This window comes from Leptinotarsa decemlineata, unplaced genomic scaffold, assembly GCF_025532065.1.
Source record: "Leptinotarsa decemlineata unplaced genomic scaffold, Ldec_3_MD MMD2_P_RNA_scaffold_14, whole genome shotgun sequence".
Lineage (NCBI taxonomy): Eukaryota > Metazoa > Arthropoda > Insecta > Coleoptera > Chrysomelidae > Leptinotarsa > Leptinotarsa decemlineata.
This window is the reverse complement of record NW_027412528.1, coordinates 13,908,221-13,927,251: the sequence shown is the minus strand read 5'-3', so window position 1 is coordinate 13,927,251 and position 19,031 is coordinate 13,908,221. Positions and strand designations below refer to the sequence as shown.

Here is a 19,031-nt window from a genome sequence, read left to right as displayed (position 1 = left end):
GTTTTTATCATTATCATTATTACTATTATACATATAGTCTTGTTTTATTCCACATTAATATGTGTATGTGTAAATTGAATTGTGATACAATTGCATTTATAATGAAAATGCAAGGTTTGATTTGTTTTGACAAATATGTTTTACATACTTTTTAATTTGCTGTTTTATTTATTTATATTTTTATATGTATATATATACACATATATTTATACTTTCATCACACTTTGTCAATGAGAATTTATTCTTGGACAATAAAGTATATTTATCTATCTATCTATCTATCTAACCCCCAACTCGCGAGCCATTTGGGTCGCGACAATATTTTGAGGAGTGATTAATTTTTGGGAAAGAAAGTTTTTGGCTTTCTACTACTCCATCTATAATAGAGTTACTCATTTTCAAATTGATTACTTTCTTCCTTTCTTTGGAAGATTCCCTCATCCTTTTTTTTGTCGCCCCCCACGAACTACAATTTACAAAACTTGTAACTTGAGCGAGCAAATGACTAACGAGGTCTTACCTTTCACATTCGATTACACTTGATGTGAATTTCATTACATGATAATTGCACCAGAACCGGAAGGTGTTTTTGATCCATCTGTAATGGAACAACTATCTGCTGGAAAATTTTTTTTACGACCGGTTTCGGGGGTGATCCCATTACCAAGTATAAAATTGAACTCTGAATTTTGAAACATCGAGTTTATAGAATTTTCAGGTATGCTGCAAGCACAGGTATTTGAGAGACATAAATTCAAGAGAGGAGACCTACATAAATCGAATTACTCGTTTAGGGGTATATGTTTCTGGTTTTTAATTGATTTGTTAATTTCCATGGCCTCCAACAGATTCATTTTTCTCCCTTTATTACATTATATGTAGGATTTTGATGTTATCTACATTCATCTTGTGGTTTGATTCTTGAAGATGTTAGTACATTGCAGATTTGTTGTCCAAACAGACGTGTTCACGCAGTCTTATTTCTGAATTTCTACAGGGTTTGGCCTGTATATACTGCAGATCATTCGCCACACTCTATTCTATATACAGGGTGTAACTGAATAAGTGTAATACATTTAAGGAGGTGATTTCTCATAAAAAAAAATAGGATCTTTCATATAAAGGAATTTCATTGGAGCATCCCTTATTAAGATACAGCCCCTTAAAGGGGGTGCATAAAATTTGTATAACAATTTTTTTCACAAGCACCAAAAAAGTTACAATATTGAAATTAACCTGACGTTTTGTACTACCAAAAAGACACTTAGCCAGAAATTTATTTGGTTTACCCCATGGTTCTAAGAGGTGGAAAACGCAGCCCCTAAAATTTATTTCCAATGTAACTTTTGGTCTTATTATTTGTTTACCATTTAAAAATTTATTTCCGATAGCCTGGTTCATTCTAAACAAATAATGTCTCTTGGGTTTTTTGCCCAAAATAAACCAGTTCGCAGCAAAAAGTTATTTAAGGAATAACTACAAAGATACATCGTCAAAAATGCGAAAATACGAAACTAATCTATCTAGTAGGTCGCTATTAGTAATAGTGACAATTGAATTGGTATGACGCTGTCAGTTTATGAATTTTCGAAATTGAATTAATACTAATTGTGTGTTGTTGTTCCGTTCTTAATTTGTTACTTTAATAATTCACTTGTTATTAAAATGGCATACACAAATGAGGAAATGGCTGATATGCATTACGATTACGGTCTGTCGCAGGGGAATGGGTTAGAAGCTTCTAGAAGATATGCTGAAATGTATCCTCAACGGCAGCATCCTTCACATAGAATATTTGCTCGACTTCATCAACGATTACGAGAATATGGTTTATTCGACAAAAGAGCGCAGGGTAAATTTTCGTTATGTGGACACCCGGCGATTTTGAAAAAATTTTTGACTGTACTTACGTATTTTGATGCGAATCAGAAAGAAAAAAGCGGCGCTCTCCCTTATTTAAAAAGTTACGGCCCTTCAAAGATCAGAAAAGGGCAACTTTTCAGCTTTCTTTTTGACAAAATAAAAACACAAGCATTCATTCACTAAGTCACCTTTACACCTTATTCCTCCTTCTTTGATACTTTTCACTTCAATAATGGACATTTTTCTTATAAAAAACTTAATTTAAAAACGAATGCTTCTCCTGGTGACATTATTCTATTTTTAGGTTAGTTACTAGTGACATTTCAGAAAAAAGCGGTTGGTATTTGCCGCTGCCTACTATTTCAAATTCGTAATACACCACCAAAAACCAATTTACGATCTGAAGAATGAAGGTAAAAAACATTTGAATTACTTTAGGAATATGGACTGCATCAGTCGTACCAACCATGCCATTAACCTTAAAACGTAAAATAAAGAGATATGTAACCAAAAAGCAGTTCCGTACATTTTTTAACATTTTTATAAGAAAAATGTTGATTATTGAAGTGAAAAGTGTTAAAGAAGGAGGAATAAAGTGTAAAGGTGACCTAGTGAATGAATGCTTGTGTTTTTAAATAGTTTATTTTGTGAAAAAGAAGGCTGAAAAGTTGCCCTTTTCTGAACTTTGAAGGGCCGTAACTTTTTAAATAAGGAGAGCGGCGCTTTTGGTAAATTTTTGTTATGTGGACACCCGGCGATTTTGAAAAAATTTTTCACTGTACTTACGTATTTTGATGCGTAGATTACGAATCCGAAAGAAAAAAGCAGCGCTCTCCCTTATTTAAAAAGTTACGGCCCTTCAAAGATCAGAAAAGGGCAACTTTTCAGCCTTTTCACTAAATAAACTATTTAAAAACACAAGCATTTATTCACTAGGTCACCTTTACACCTTATTCCCCTTCTTTAACACTTTTCACTTCAATAATCAACATTTTTCTTATAAAAATGTTAAAAAATGTACGGAGCTGCTTTTTGGTTTCATATCACTGTATTTTACGTTTTTAAGGTTAATGATACGGTTGGTACGACTGATGCAGTCAATATTCCTAAAGTAATTGTAAAATGTTTTTTGCCTTCATTCTTTAGCTCGTAAATTTGTTTTTGACACTTTTCTTAAAATTACAACAAATGTACTGAGCTTTTTTCTTCGGTATTTTCATAATCCGCTTTCTATTGCATCTATACCATAAAGTGTCATAATTTAATTTGCACTCTTCATTGCAATTAGTACAACGTATTGTTGCTGCAAACACTCCTACTTGAACCAAATATAGAATTGCATTATTTCTTATTAGTAAATTATGAATTTCGTTCAAATTTATTTTGTATTTTTCTTTCACGTCAAACTAAAAATTCAAATCTACGAATTTGAAATAGTAGGCGACGACAAATACCAACCGCTTTTTTCTGAAATGTCACTAGTATCTACCTACAAATATCAGAGTGTCACCAGGAGAAGCATTCGTTTTTAAATTGAGTTTTTTATAAGAAAAATGTTGATTATTGAAGTGAAAAGTGTCAAAGAAGGAGGAATAAGGTGTAAAGGTGACCTAGTGAATAAATGCTTGTGTTTTTAAATAGTTTATTTGGTGAAAAAGAAGGCTGAAAAGTTGCCCTTTTCTGAACTTTGAAGGGCCGTAACTTTTTAAATAAGGGAGAGCGCCGCTTTTTTCTTTCGGATTCGTAATCTACGCATCAAAATACGTAAGTACAGTCAAAAATTTTTTCAAAATCGCCGGGTGTCCTCATAACGAAAATTTACCGAATTTTGCAACTGGATGCTGGAAATGATTAGAAGAAATTGTGACTTTCTGAAGACGATAGAATTCAGACGAATGTAGTTTTTCTCGGGACAAGATTATTAATTTTTCATAATTACCACACATGGGCTGATGAAAACCCTCACGCTTTTGTCGAAACTAACCATCAAGAACAGTTTTCTCTTAACGTGTGGCTCGGAGTTATTAGGGATGATTTAATTGCACCTCATTTTCAACCTCTTCGATTGAATGGTGAGGCATACATTCAATTTTTAAGAGAAGTGCATCACTGCTGGAGGAAGTTCCTTTGGGCGTCAGAAGGGATATGTTTTTCATGCATGATGGGGCTCCCGCCCATTTTAGTCAAGCAGAAGGTCAGCATTTAACTGAAACATTTGCAAATCAGTGGATAGGTCGAGGAGGACCACAGAACTGGCCCGCTCGCTCCCCGGATCTCAATCCTCTCGATTTCTCTATTTGGGGCCATTTACAGCATTTGGTTTATCGTACTCCTGTTCGCGATGTAGGGGACTTAAGAAACCGCATCATCGATGCGTGCAGGGTAACCAGAGAGTCTCCAGGAATATTTGAGCGAATACGTGGCTCAATGCGCCGACGTCTAGACGCATGCGTAATGTCTGAAGGTAGACATATTGAACATTTACTATGATTTCTACTTGTTGTGTGTTTTGTTATTAATAAATTAGTTTTGTTTATTACCCTTCAATTGTTTAATGCAGGTACTAACTACAAAATAACTATAAATGAATGAATTTGCTTCATCTCACTTCTGAGATGAATAATGAAATGAATACACTTCAAAAAACAAAACGTTTAATACTCAATAAAAACAGTAAACCTGGAACCAAAAGAATTCCATTTAGATAAAGCAGTTCCTTCTCCACATTAGTATCAAAATGCACAAACTTCCGAATACCACTTTTTGCTGGGAACGCAATTAGGATTGATGCAATGAGGGCATCGGTTTAAAAACTTTGACGACACCGGAATCTTATTTTTGATATGCGTCTTCACTATGTCACAGAGAGCTTCAATAAAAAGAGGATGATCGTTAGGAGCAGGAACTCGCCGAATGATCTCTACTCCAACCTGAAAGAATAATAAGAAAATATATATATATATATATATATATATATATATATATATATATATATATATATACGAATATGAAAGTTATTAAGTGTCTTGATATAGAAACAGAAGTTAATATCGGACATAGCACTCAAGAAAGTGGCAAACCATAGACACGTGTTTCGGGCTTTTGGCCCATCATCAGTATGGTGCAGCCAAGTGTAAGGATGGGCAACACTTGGTTACCAAAAGATAGAAATACAAATGCACGGAGCTACCAGCAGGAGCCAACCGCACATTTGTGGTTTCAGTTGATAGATCTTGTGTTTACAAGAATGTATGTAAAAATGGATGTCACGCAGGTAGCTATAGCTGCCTCCGTGGTGATTTTGATAGTTTTCTTATATATATATAAGATTTTAATAATTTTTTTTTTTAATGTCAAGTACTAAAAGGTCTACCTTGGGACAAAATTTGAAATGTTTATTAAAGTTTCAGGGCATACTACGATATTTTTTCTTAGTCGAAAATCGGGATTTTTTATTAGCGATTTTTTTATTGAAAAAATCACTACGCCACTGGATTCAGAGTGCCTCTAAACAGATGTAACCAAAATTTCATGAAAAAATATTCATTATTAACAAAGTTATGACAACTCAAAAATTCGAAAACTCACACAGCTAACAGTCACAAAAAAACACTCTATATCAACAGATATAGCCATGAGAATATTTTTTTTATGATTTCAACAATAAAGTGCCGCAAGATGAAAAAAAAAACAAATAGCGTAAATATTTTTAATGAAAATAACGGAATTACATTCAAGTTTTCACGCAAATTAACTAAAAACTAAGACCTAATATTTCAATTTAAATCTTAGTTGCCATGGGAATGATATTACAGTTTGACACTTGTGAAAGATTTAAGTGTACTATTGTCAACAATATTCACTTTACAGTTCTTCGAATTATTTTGTGTCATGGCTGCAAGATTGAGCGTAAGAGAGAAAATTGAAATTGTACGCCTTTCGGGAGATGACGTTAGAAGTGCTACAGAGAGACATCCAGATCGTCCTCGTATTAGGTACGGCAAATAAAATAAATAAAATATTCAATGAAACTGGTGCAGTATCAAAAATGATGTTGAAAAGTAATCCTGTACAAAGACGAAACAGGAATGATCAAATCATTTTAGATTATTTCGGAAATATTCCTAATGCCAGTATAAGGAATGCCACTTTAGATTTGAATATTCCATAAGAAACTCTTCGGAGATGTCTCAAGACGAAGAATATTAAACCTTTCAAGCCAAAATCTTTACACACACTTCAAGAAGGCGACGAAGCAAGACGCCTGGAATATTGTTTATGGGCCCAAGGGGAATATTTAAACAATAGATATTTCCTAAAAAAAATTTTATATACCGACGAAGCCACTTTCACTACAAATGGAGTAGTGTCATCACAGAATTGTCGCTATTGGGCAGCGGATAATCCTAACTGGGTAATAAACTGTAAAAGCCAGTATTCCCAAAAAATCAACGTCTGGTGTGGGATATTGAACGAACGAATTATTGATCCTTTCTTTTTTGAGGAAAACATTAATGCGCAGAGGTTTCTAGAATTTTTAAACACAGAGTTTTGGGATGCCATTCACGAGCTGCCAATCAATGAACGATCAAATTCAATTGTCCAGTTAGATGTGTGTTCAGTTTATTATGCCAAAGCTGTGAGGCAATGGCTTAACGAACATTTTCCAAACCGATGGATAGGTTGTGGTAGTGCGTTTATAGAGTGGCCACCCAGATCTCCAGACCTCACAGTTTTGGACTTCTTTCTCTGGGGACTTCTCACACAAAAGGTTTACAAAAACCGCTCAAGAGATAGAAATGAACTTTGTGCAAGGATTCGACAGGTATGTGCAGATATTAGCCCTCAAGAAGTAAGGAACTTAATCAGAAACATTCGTAAGCGCTACGACACATGTATCGAAATACGTGGTGGATTAGTAGAGGCTACTAGAATATGAGTTAGAATTAATTGTTGCACTGAATCGAAACATTTCAATAATTAGTTATTAGTTACGTTTATTACAATTTTTTGCTTCATTGTTAGTTGAATTGTGTGAATGTAATTCCGTTATTTTCATTAAAAATATTTACGCTATTTGGTTTTTTTTTTTTTCATCTGGCGGCACTTTATTGTTGAAATCATAAAATGATATATTGTGAGTGTGTGAGCTGTGTGAGTTTTCGAATTTTTGAGTTGTCATAACTTGGTTAATAATGAATATTTTTTCATGAAATTTCGGTCACACCTATTTAGAGGCACTCTGAATCCAGTGGCGTAGTGATTTTTTCCATAAAAAATCGCTAATAAAAAATCCCGATTGTCGACTAAGAAAAAATATCGTAGTATGCCCTGAAACTTTAATAAACATTTCAAATTTTGTCCCAAGGTAGACCTTTTTGTACTTGACATTTAAAAAAAATTATTAAAATCGATTTACAACTTTAAATTTTAGGGAGTGTTTCCATTGAAAATGGGTCACACTGTAGATTGAAAAATAAAATAAGTGAATATGCAAAATTAACAATTTATAAATCAATAATAGCACCCCACTTTGACTATTGCAGTACATTACTCTATTTTGTGAGTAATGAAAATCTAAACAGACTACAGAAGCTTCAAAACAGATCCATGAGGGCAATATTGAGTTGTATAGTTGTAATAAACGCACATCTGTGGAATACATGTTGGAAACACTATCTCTTATGTCTGCTAAACAAAGGATAACACTGAATATGCTAATATTTATATTTGAAATTAAAACACAATATGTTGCCAAATTATCTGAGTGATTAGTTAACCTACACAAATAGTATTAATACACACTCCACTAGAAATAGAATAGGAAATTTTTATATCAACAGAGAACATATAGGTTGTGACTCGTTGTATAGTTCTGGTCTGATTGCATTTAATAATGTTCCAAGTCATATAAAAAGCTGTGATTCATTAAATTTATTAAAAATAAAATGTAGTGAATATATTTCGAGTAATTGTCATCAATAATTTGTCTTGTTTATGTATATATATATATATATATATATATATATATATATATATATATATATATATATATATATATATATATATATATATATATATATATATATATATATATATATATATATATATATATAATAAGAATAAGAAGAAGAATAATGTTGGGGATGCAGTCAAAATTGCTGGGCTGTTGTTTAAAGAATACTCTTTGTTATATGGTCGAGCTTTCGAGAATGTTTATTCCCTTTATCAAGACATCTACAATAAATTGATAACATTGAAGCAAAATTGTAAAACAATAGATAAAAAAGTACTTACTAACTTGAGATTATAGTTTGTGTTTCTCAGTGAAACGTTCGACTTTTTACTGTAACCTCAAGTTAGTAAATACTTTTTTATCTATTGTTTTACAATTTTGCTTCAATGTTATCAATTTATTGTAGATGTCTTGATAAAGGGAATAAACAGTCTCGAAAGCTCGACCACATAACAAAGAGTATTCTTTAAACAACATCCCAGCAATTTTGACTGCATCCATAACATTATTCCGTATTTCTGGAACTGCGGCGAAATTCTACGATGTTCCATTGCGATATTTAAACGCTGACTGCAAGCGTATTCGGACAGTCAAGTACACAGCGAAGTGGAAGATACGGAGCGATACGTGAAGTGATCAAGTAAGGCGATAGACATTCAGACAGTGGACGTTACAGTGCGGTACACGAAGTGATTTAGTAAGGCGATAGACTTTAAAATATTAGTAGAAATTTTTAGTTAGAGTGTTTGTTGTATTTAAAGTGAAATAAAGTTAAGTTTGATTATTCAGTGTAGTCAATTATTGGTGAACCCACAGGTAAAAACTCAACAATACAACGCATCAATCGGATTGCAGAATAATTGGTGAAGTCCATATTCAACATACCTCTTCAGCAAGTTCCTTGCAGTACTCAATATCAAGCTCGTGTAACGTCTCGATGTGCTCATTGACAAAAGCAATAGGAACAACAACAAACGTCTTCTTTCCTTGTTTGACATAACTCTTGATAGCCTCGTCAGTCATGGGACCCAACCACGGCAAAGGCCCAACCTTCGACTGCCACACCAACTGGTAGGGTTGCGAGAAATTCAGTTCCTGCATCACCTGGTGGACGGTAGCTCCTACTTCTGATGGATAGGCATCTCCTCGATTGACTGCCTGAATAGAAACTGAGTTGATTTTTGTTATGGAAACCATATTGATTACTTTATTGAGATTGTTTTCCTAACAAGCACTTTTAGCAATTATCAGATCTGCAATACTCTACTTGATGTGCGTTTCACCAACCAAGATGACGTCTTCAGGAGATGAAAAATAATGAAGGCGCCAACTTGGTTGGTGAAACGCGCTTCGAGAAGAGTATTTTAGTTCTGGTGATGGGAAAAGTGGTTGTTCTGGATTTATTCTACGCCAGAGGTTCCAGTTTTACCTTTTATTGAAAGTTGTTTGTCCAGCAATTTTGAGCAATTCTTTTTAAAAGACACTCCATGAAAAATTTTACAAAATAATTGTATGGTATTGATTTACATCAATTTACTTGATAGAACTAAATGAATGAAAGAAAAATTTATTCAGTAGGAAGCATTATCGTGCATTAGGTGAAAGTTTTCACCAACAGCACCAGCAAACGGACGGACGATAGGTAGAATAATGGTGTCGAGGTACTGTCGAGCTGTGAGGGAGCGATTTGGAAAAACGAGATCGGTTCTGTCGCCGATCATGATTCCGACCCATAGCATAACTGTACAACCTCTGTATGTGTGGACTTCCTGGACGTGTCTCAAACGTTCATTATTTCCAGGTCGTCTCCACAGTCTTACTCGACGAGAATCTGGATGAAATCCAAATCTGGATTCGTCTGTAAACAAAACTGTGGCCCAATCATTTGCATCCCAGTTTTGATGTTCTTGACACCACTCTAATCTTCTACCGCGATTGCCTCTCGACAAAGGTGGACATCTAAGTGGCCTTCTGTTGTGGAGATCTGCTTCATGCAGTCGATTTCTGACAGTATCACGACCAATGGTTACCTGGTGCGTCTGCTGCAACACGTTAACCAACTCAGGTGCTGTGATTGTCGGTTGTCTTCTCGCGGTTAAGACCAAAAATCGGTCTTGAACTGCAGTTCTAGCGCGTCCTTGCCCTGGATGTTGTTCGGCTGGACTGCCAGTTTCACGGAAACGCTGCCACAATCGACTGATAACACTTTGGGAGACCCCCAAACGAAGAGCTACATCATTTTGTCGCATGCCACCTTGAAGAAGTCCTATAGCTCTATTCATCTCAGCCAATGGTAAGTGATGGCGTTCCATGTTAAAGCACAATATTTCCAGTTCAATTGCTGAGCAAGAACTGCATAGAATGTACAAACTCGACACTTTCAGATTATTCATTTTAGTCGAAAACCTACAGTTTGTAAAAAACTTGATAAAAGATTAGTTACCGTTTTTGCAGGCTTTGTTCAACCCATAGAAATCTACAGGGTGGTCGAGTGTACCAATTTAATCGAAATTAAACGACCTCATGCATTTATTTTTATGATATTTAGTATGTTATAAAAATATCCCTAGACTTTTCCGATGTGTGTATATGAATGGAAAGCCCACAATTGTGGGAAACAAAAATTTTAGTCATGTAAGAAAAAACCAGTATATAACCCTGATATACAGTTGAACAGTGATATCATATACCTCGATGCACAAAGCCTACTGAAACATGAAGATGAAATTCAAGAAAGTATTGTTTGTTACGATTTTTGATGTTAATTTGCCGTATTTCAAAATAATAATCTAATATACAGGGTGAATTACGTTCGAATAATGACGTCACCGTCATTTTTTTTAAATGGAACACCCCCATTTTGTCTCAATTTTCGGATTACTCTAGCTGAGCTGATTCCAAAAATGTATCACATGTTGATTCCAATTGGTACAAGGTGGACAAAAATACAGTAGTTGTGTGTGTGCTAATAAAGTAACGCGTAACATTCTTTATTAGGTAAATTAACAATATTATCAAAATACTTATTGTCTAGCGGCAATTGGTTTAAATGTAACACCCCGTAGTTTGGTACATGTTTAGAGTAATAAAAATGAGCTGTTTCCAAACATGTTTGGTACTTGTGGTCTAGCAGACAGAATATGAAAGAAATTATTTCTTATCTACATTTATAAAAAACATAGTCGTCTAGTTTTTTGTGAAATATCATTATTTGTTTAGTAATTTATTGATGTTCAGTGACAGTTTGGTATTCGTGAATATTCGAATGATTGCTTAGATTTAATTGAAAGTAGAAATGGAGTTAAGTGTAAAACAAACAATTGAAATACTTATGATGATTGGGTATGGAGACAGATCGCGAACTCAGATGGAAGTGTGCAATTTGTTTAATGATAAATATCCAGAAAGACCTATAACGCGTTCAACAGTCAGTAAGCTGGAAACGAAATTTCGAGAAACTGGTACGGTTGCAAATGTACGCAAATCAGGTCGTCCCCCTGCAAATGCTGATACAGCATTAGATGTTTTACTGAGTTTTGAAGAAGATGCGCACACTTCTGTTCGTAAAGTTAGTCGCGAAATCGGTGTTGGCAAAACAACGGTACACAAACTATTGAAGCTTGAAAAATGGCATCCTTATAAAATCAAACTTGTGCAAGAATTAAACGAAGATGATCCCGATAGACGACTCCAATTTTGCGAAGAAATGATGGATAAACATCACCGAGACCCTCTCTTGATACAAAACATAATTTTTTCTGATGAGTCCACTTTCACGTTAAATGGTGAGGTTAACCGTCAGAATTGTAGATACTGGGCAAAAGAAAACCCACACTGGATGCGTGAGCATCATACACAATACCCTCAAAAGGTAAATGTATGGGCTGGAATTGTACGAAATCGAATCATTGGACCCTACTTTATCGAAGGTAATTTAAACGGGGCAAAGTACCTTGAGTTTTTAAGGGGGTATCTCGAACCTACTTTACGTAATTTATTTCCCGTAATCCTGGAGGTTTTGATGAAAGTTTATGGTTTCAACAGGATGGTGCACCTCCACATTATGCTGTAGATGTTAGAAGGTACGTAGATGAAATTTTTCCGAACAGGTGGATTGGTAGACGTGGACCCACTGAATGGCCAGCGAGGTCACCAGATTTAAATCCTTTGGATTATTTTCTGTGAGGCCATCTGAAGAATGTTATTTATAAAACGAAACCAGCAATTATTGAAGATGTACAAGTGAAAATTCGAACAGAAATAAACAATATTACGCAAGAAACCATACACAAGGTTCAACAAGAATTTGTACACCGTTTGGATTACTGTCAAATACAGCAAGGGCTGCAGTTCGAACATTTAATTTAAAGTCATGTATTCCAGCATATTCTGTCCGCTAGACAATAAGTATTTTTGATAATATTGTTAATTTACCTAATAAAGAATGTTATGTGTTACTTTATTAGCACACACACAACTACTGTATTTTTGTCCACCCTGTACCAATTTGAATCAACATGTGATACATTTTTGGAATCAGCTCAGCTAGAGTAATCCGAAAATTGAGACAAAATGGGGGTGTTCCATTAAAAAAAAAAAGACGGTGACGTCATTACTCGAACGTAATTCACCCTGTATATTAGATTATTATTTTAAAAAACGGTAAATTAACATCAAAAATCGACGTGTTTCAGGATTATTTCTTAAAATGACCTGTTTAGCTAAAAATGAATTTGTTCCATACTTTACGGACACAGTGTATAATCAATTATTAGAGTTTATTGACAAAAATCAAATCATGTTTAGCAATCAATCTGGTTTTCAAAAAAAATATTCTTGTGAAACAGCACTACAGTTATCATTAACTAAATTTACTCATGAAACAGATAAAGGTAAATATGTTGTAGATGTCTTTTTAGATTTCAAAAGAGCCTTTAAAACGACTGACGAGAAGTATTTTACTTCAAAAGCTGAGAAGATATGGGATTGAGGGGATGGTTTATGAATGGATAAGTAATTATTTATATTGAAGGGGTTATAATTTTAGGAGTGATTAATTTTTGGGAAAGAAAGTTTTTGGCTTTCTACTACTCCATCTTGATACAAGAAAAAGATGAGGGAATCTTCCAAAGAAAGGAAGAAAGTAATCAATTTGAAAATAAGTAACTCTATACATGGATGTGTAGATCATGCAAAGAAGTAACTTTCAGACACAAACTGAAAGAAAGTCCTCCTGAAACAGCTACTTTCAAATAAACATTGAATTACACGAAAAAAAAAAAATTCTTTCGAAACAAATACTTCTATATGAACACTGAATTATACAGAAGCTACTTTTCTCTACTCAGTTTGTATTTCAAACATTCGTTGTGGAATAAAATCAGATATCATTCACATGAGCTCTACTTTAAATGAATGGTAACAAATTGCACTTACATGGAACACTGTCATCCTCACTGGTATACATCGATGTTTCGCAGTATGAATTTTGTTGATTATATCATATTTTAAGTTAGCTAATATGTATATTAGGGAATACTAATTCCATAAAAAATTGATTCAATTCAAACAGATTTTCTACTACCGTAACCCCTTAGTACAATGAAATTATTATTTACGAACGAAGACAGAAACGTTAAAGCTGGTATAAAAATCCACTGGATTGGGACTTGAAGGGGAAGGACTTTAAACATGATTGATTACAATTTTCGTACAGTTGATACTAAGCAAAAATCAAAACAAAAGAATCAATTTTAAAATTTATTATTTTTATTCAATTTTGTAAAAAATGGGTATATTACAATGTTGTTAGTAGATAACATGTGACACTTAAACTTGTGAATGAGGTAGGTAGGGCAGATAGTCTTAAATCTTCAATAATAATATTTATTATTTTGAATTATAAATACTTTTAATTTCAATCAATTTAGCATTAATCTGTGCTCAATATTTTTGGTTAACCTCTCTTTAGTTAGCACAAATAGATTCGACGATTTCCCTACACATGAACATGCAACATACAATATACGACTGTTGAGATTCCTACAACTGAAATCGTAAGGAAAAAATTGAATACTTCCGGCCATAACATGAGCTGCTGTGAGAAAACTCCTCAAAATTGGATAAAGAAACTAGGGGTGTAAGATTTAAAATAATAAACAAACGTCAAGCAGTTATGGAAAGCAGAAGAATAGTGGAATTAAGTAACAAATACTTAGAACAAATAACTAAATATAGACAAGAACAACGGCAAATTTTCTATTTGGACGAAACTTGGTATGACACTCAGGACACAGTTACGAAAGGGTGGACTGGTGGTTCGAGAATGTGTACGCCCAACATGCTTGCAAACAAAGGATCGCGACTAATCATTGTGCATTGCGGAGGAAGTGAAGGATGAGTTCTGAATTCTTTGAAATTATGTGGAAAAAACTTGAGGACTACAATGTTGACTATCATAAGAACATGGAAGCTAATATTTTTGCAGAATGGTTTGAAATCACATTGATCCCAAATTTGGATGCGAACAGTGTAATAGTTCTTGATAACGCTTCTTATCATTGTGACAGTTCATCAAAGTACCGAATAAAAATTCGAGGAAAAGTTGAATACAAAGTTTTTTAATGGATATTAATATACAGGGGGGTACCTTGTACCCGGTTAAGTACCTCTACCAAAAGATTAGTAAAAAAAATGATCATCAAAAATTCTCGAGCGCGTCAGATTAAGGTATGGCGAGTTAATTACCTGCTAAAAAGTGTATATTCCAGTAATCTGACAATTTGAGAGTGACGTAAAGAAAGGGGAGGGCAGCAAAGTTGTAAAAAAATAACGTCATTTCGACATTCTCGAGCGTAGCTAATTTTTTTTATTTTGAAGGAAATAATTCAAGGATAACGAAAAATATATAATCTGACGATTTCCGCAAGCCGAAATAACAAAAATTCGTCGATAAAGTTTAATGCGTGCAGCTGTGTGATACCTATATTTTTCTCTCCGAGTTTCTATACCTCTATTCTCTATTCACTTTTGTCTATCTATTACTCTCTCACTCCGTCCCCACTCTGAATTCTGTTGCCATGACGCCACGACAGCTGATCACAGAGACTCGTTCGTGATGAAAATAATGATTAATTAATCAATTAATTGATGGATGTAGCCGTTACTACGTGGTAGGAAATCATAATGAAGAAAAGAGAAATTAAAGTTTCTAATTTCTCTTTTCTTCATTAATTCATCAATTGATTATAAAAAATTTAATTTTTTTGAGCATTTAAAAAAAATATTTTCTTATAAATACAAGTATTCTACATAAAAACATACACTTATTTATTTGCATGCTATTTCCTCAGCTTTTCAATTAATTGAATTCAATGAATTGAAAAAAAAAGTTTTTGTCAGATTAAGCGAATCCTTCTAGATAATCGTCAGATTATGAGACAGCACGTCTAAAATATAAAGATGAACCATATATATCTTAATCTGACGCGCTTGAGTATTTCATAATGGCGACTTTTTTTTGCACATTATAATAATGGCCGCGAGTTTGCGTCAGATCGAAATCATCAGATTATTGAATGAGAGCTTTTTTTGTTGCACTCAACACCCCCTTAGAAAATCTGACGCGCTCGATTACATTTTTTTCTTTTTACTTTTAAGCCTTACGTACAACCACCCACATCATGCAAACGATCAGATTAACATACCAACATTATTAAAAATACGTAGGACATTGATGGTATCAATATCTGACGCGCTCGAGTATGTCCCTGCAACAGTATTTTTTTACATATTTAAAAATCTATAGCCGCTTCCCCATCGATGAAAAGGTATATATTATATAACATTTTTTTCTTATCATCTAGGCTTTGCAACCTAATATGTCTCAATGACGCTCGATTAAATCCCCATTTTGCATCGTGGGCTCCCCTGCTATCAGGGATTTCCAGGCAGTTGGAAGTCTTAGACCGTCATCACGTTTGTTCAGGCAGAAAGGTCGCTTTTCGATTTCGATGGCCTCGCGAATTATCCGAGCTTGGAGTGTTTTTGCTGTGGCGATAGTCTTAGTGTTCGCAAAGTCTATCTTGTGTCCTGTCTCTTGACGATGTTTTGATAAGGCTGAGGATAGGTCTGACTCTCGGACAGCAAGTTGATGTTCATATACTCTACTTGTCACACGTCTGTTGGTCTGGCCTAGATATGTTGTATCGCAATCGGAGCATGGAATTTCATATGGGATTTATTGATAATTTTGTCCTTGGGAGAACGAAGGAATGTGGAAATTTGATTGTTGGCGGTGAATATCGTTTTTATGTCCTGTTTTTTAGAGAATTCGGCCAATTTTGTTAGTTACACCTTTAATGTAGGAAAGGAAAGCTTTGTGGGGAATGTTGTTGTCTTTTGGATCTTTGGAACTTGACGAAAAAGTTTGTTGACGACGGATGGATCTGTCAATTTGATGGTCTGTGAATCGATTTTGAAGGAGAGCTGAGTTGAGTTGGGCTAGCTCTTGTGGTTTGCTGTGGTGGTCCGTGAGGTTGATAGATCTATGGATGAGAGAGTTCAAGACGGAGTTGGTTTGTGCTGGATGGTGGTGGGAGTTTGCGTTGAGGTATCTGTTTGTATGTGTTCGTTTCCTGTAGACCGTGTAGGAATGGAAGGGAGTTTCCATTGTGAATTTTATATTTGGGTGGAGGTCGTAAAATTCACAATGGAAATTGAAACCAATAACTCCCTTTCATTCCTAGATGTCCTCATTACAAAATCCAATAACTTCTTCACCCCAGCCTTATAAAATCATCATCAAGAGACAGGACACAACAGACTTTGCGAACACTAAGACCATCGCCACAGCGAAAACACTACTAATCCAGTCATTATAGTAAGTTCACCTCGGAATTCGAGATACCCAGCTGTAAGTCTGTAAATACTTGTATATTGACACCCTAAAAGTTGTCTCAGCACCTACATATGGTAGGGTGTAAGCAACTATTAAATTTCAAGGTCAAAGGTCACAAAAATCGTTTTTTTGCGCTTTTTTTGGAAATATCTCATTTCCTATGGGTTTTTTGCTATTTGTATTTATTATCGATATTGTAGAATACAAAATTCTCTACAAATTTTGTTTGAAAAAATTTTTTATACGATGAACCGTTTTCGAGATAGAGGGCGGAGAGCGCGCGGTCACAGATCACTTCAGGTCAACCGGTGCCTCCGGTCGAAAACGCGCCATATATAGTTGATGAACTATCGATAAATCAATGATTATAAATATTTGTCAATTTTTATTAACTATTATATTATATTTCATCATTTTTTTACTAACTTATCCACTTTTTATTCAGTATTAATTTATTTAACAACACTTACCTGCCCATGTAATTGCAGAATTGTTAATGAAAATATAGGAATTATATTTGAATTTTAACCTATTAATATTTATAACTTCTTACATGATGAAAATAAAAACAAATAAATTATGAATTAATCTTTTTATTAAAAAATATCATTGAATACATTTATTTTTATTGAAAGTAAAGAAATGGAATAAAGGGTACAAAAACTACAATTTATAATTTTAATCATCTTGTTCCTCTTCATCGTCGTCTTCTGGCTGCTGGTAAATTTCAAACTGGTCTTCATTATCGTCTTCAACGACATTTGTCTCAAGTTCTTTGATGATTTCGAGGTCAAAGGTTCCATCTTCGTTAATGTCGCTCTGATATGGTAGAGCATTGAGACAAGCTTGCCCATTACATTGGCCACAAGCTAAAGAGCATTGCAAACCCGCTTTCCTGCATCCGCATCGCGAACCACAACCACTCTTGCAGTTGCAGAAAATTGTATTTAGCAAATCTTCTGGAGTAGGTGGTAAAATTATCATGATAGGCTCCAGAAAATCGTTTCGCATTGCCCAACCCCATACCTGGGGTTCCAAATCATGTCCTAACCAAATTTGAACTTGATAATATACACGGTTGAAATGTTGATGAGCAGCTGCACTTGTTGGTGGAATATTTGAAAGCTGCACAGGTTTATTAAGTTTTGTAGACTTGACGTAATGCATATAACGAAGATGATAGAGACTTTTCACAGATTTCGGAGCATTATAGACTGCCAATAAGGTTTGAGTTCCACTCTCTAAAAATCTCTGGGCCGAACAATTTTCTTCCTCAAATGCTGCAGCTAGTTCATCTAAATTTGTCAGTTTCTCAAAAACATTTAAAAATGATTTTTTCAGTTTTTAAAAAGTGCAGAAGTTGTGTCACAGCCACTTAATGCGTGCAGAAATAAAATATGTTTTTTAGAATGAGGATAATTATCAAAACTTTTAGTCGAGTATATCTCCGTTTTTACAGTACCTTTCCCAACGTTTTTAAAGAAAATTTCTTGTTCGTAAGACAGTGTACGCCCAATTAAAATGACAAGTAAATCAATATCTTGTCCTATTATAACTGCAGTTTTTTTAGACTTTGATTCTTCAATTGCAGTTTCAACAATAAGAACATCCGCATCATCTCTGGCTTGTTTAGTAGTAATATTTGCAGCTTGTAATTTTTCAATTAACATATTAATGAACTTATCTTTGTTATTTCGATTTGATAAGAATTTTTCTTGAGTAACTGGTACAACCATTGTTTCATCGAAACAAACTTCATACGTTTTTGAAAGTGCAGCAGGTCTTCTCTGCTGCTCCATAGCTTTTACGTTCTTACTGTAGTCTGAATATCCGTAAATTTTAACATTTACAGATTTTGAAGAGGCACTAAATTATTTTCTATTTAAAATGTCATTAGTGTAAATGGGAATGTAATTATATTATGATTTAAGTTTTTCTTTTAATTATTTTTTAATTTCAGTAAACGGTTATCGGTATTATTGAATAGATATAGATTTAATGCATGAAGAAAATGATAAAATAGAATATAATAGTTAATAAAAATTAACAAATATTTATAATCATTGATTTATCGATAGTTCATCAACTATATATGGCGCGTTTTCGACCGGAGGCACCGGTTGACCTGAAGTGATGCTGTGATCGCGCGCTCTCCGCCCTCTATCTCGAAAACGGTTCACCGTATAAAAAATTTGTTTAAACAAAATTTGTAGAGAATTTTGTATTCTACAATATTGATAATAAATACAAATA

General features: G+C 34.2%; 1 protein-coding gene across 1 annotated transcript in view; it reads right to left on the bottom strand.

Annotated features, from left to right (window-relative positions):
- Positions 1 to 4,500: 4,500 nt before the first annotated feature.
- Positions 4,501 to 19,031, bottom strand: part of LOC111512618 (ferrochelatase, mitochondrial) — a 40,248-nt gene continuing 25,717 nt past the window's right edge. Inside the window, exons 6-7 of the mRNA XM_074179599.1 lie at positions 8,765 to 9,037; positions 4,501 to 4,793 (exon numbers count right to left, since the gene is read on the bottom strand). Of these exons, the coding sequence (XP_074035700.1) occupies positions 4,596 to 4,793; positions 8,765 to 9,037 (471 nt within the window). The 3' untranslated portion in view covers positions 4,501 to 4,595. The remainder of the gene's footprint in view (positions 4,794 to 8,764; positions 9,038 to 19,031) is intronic.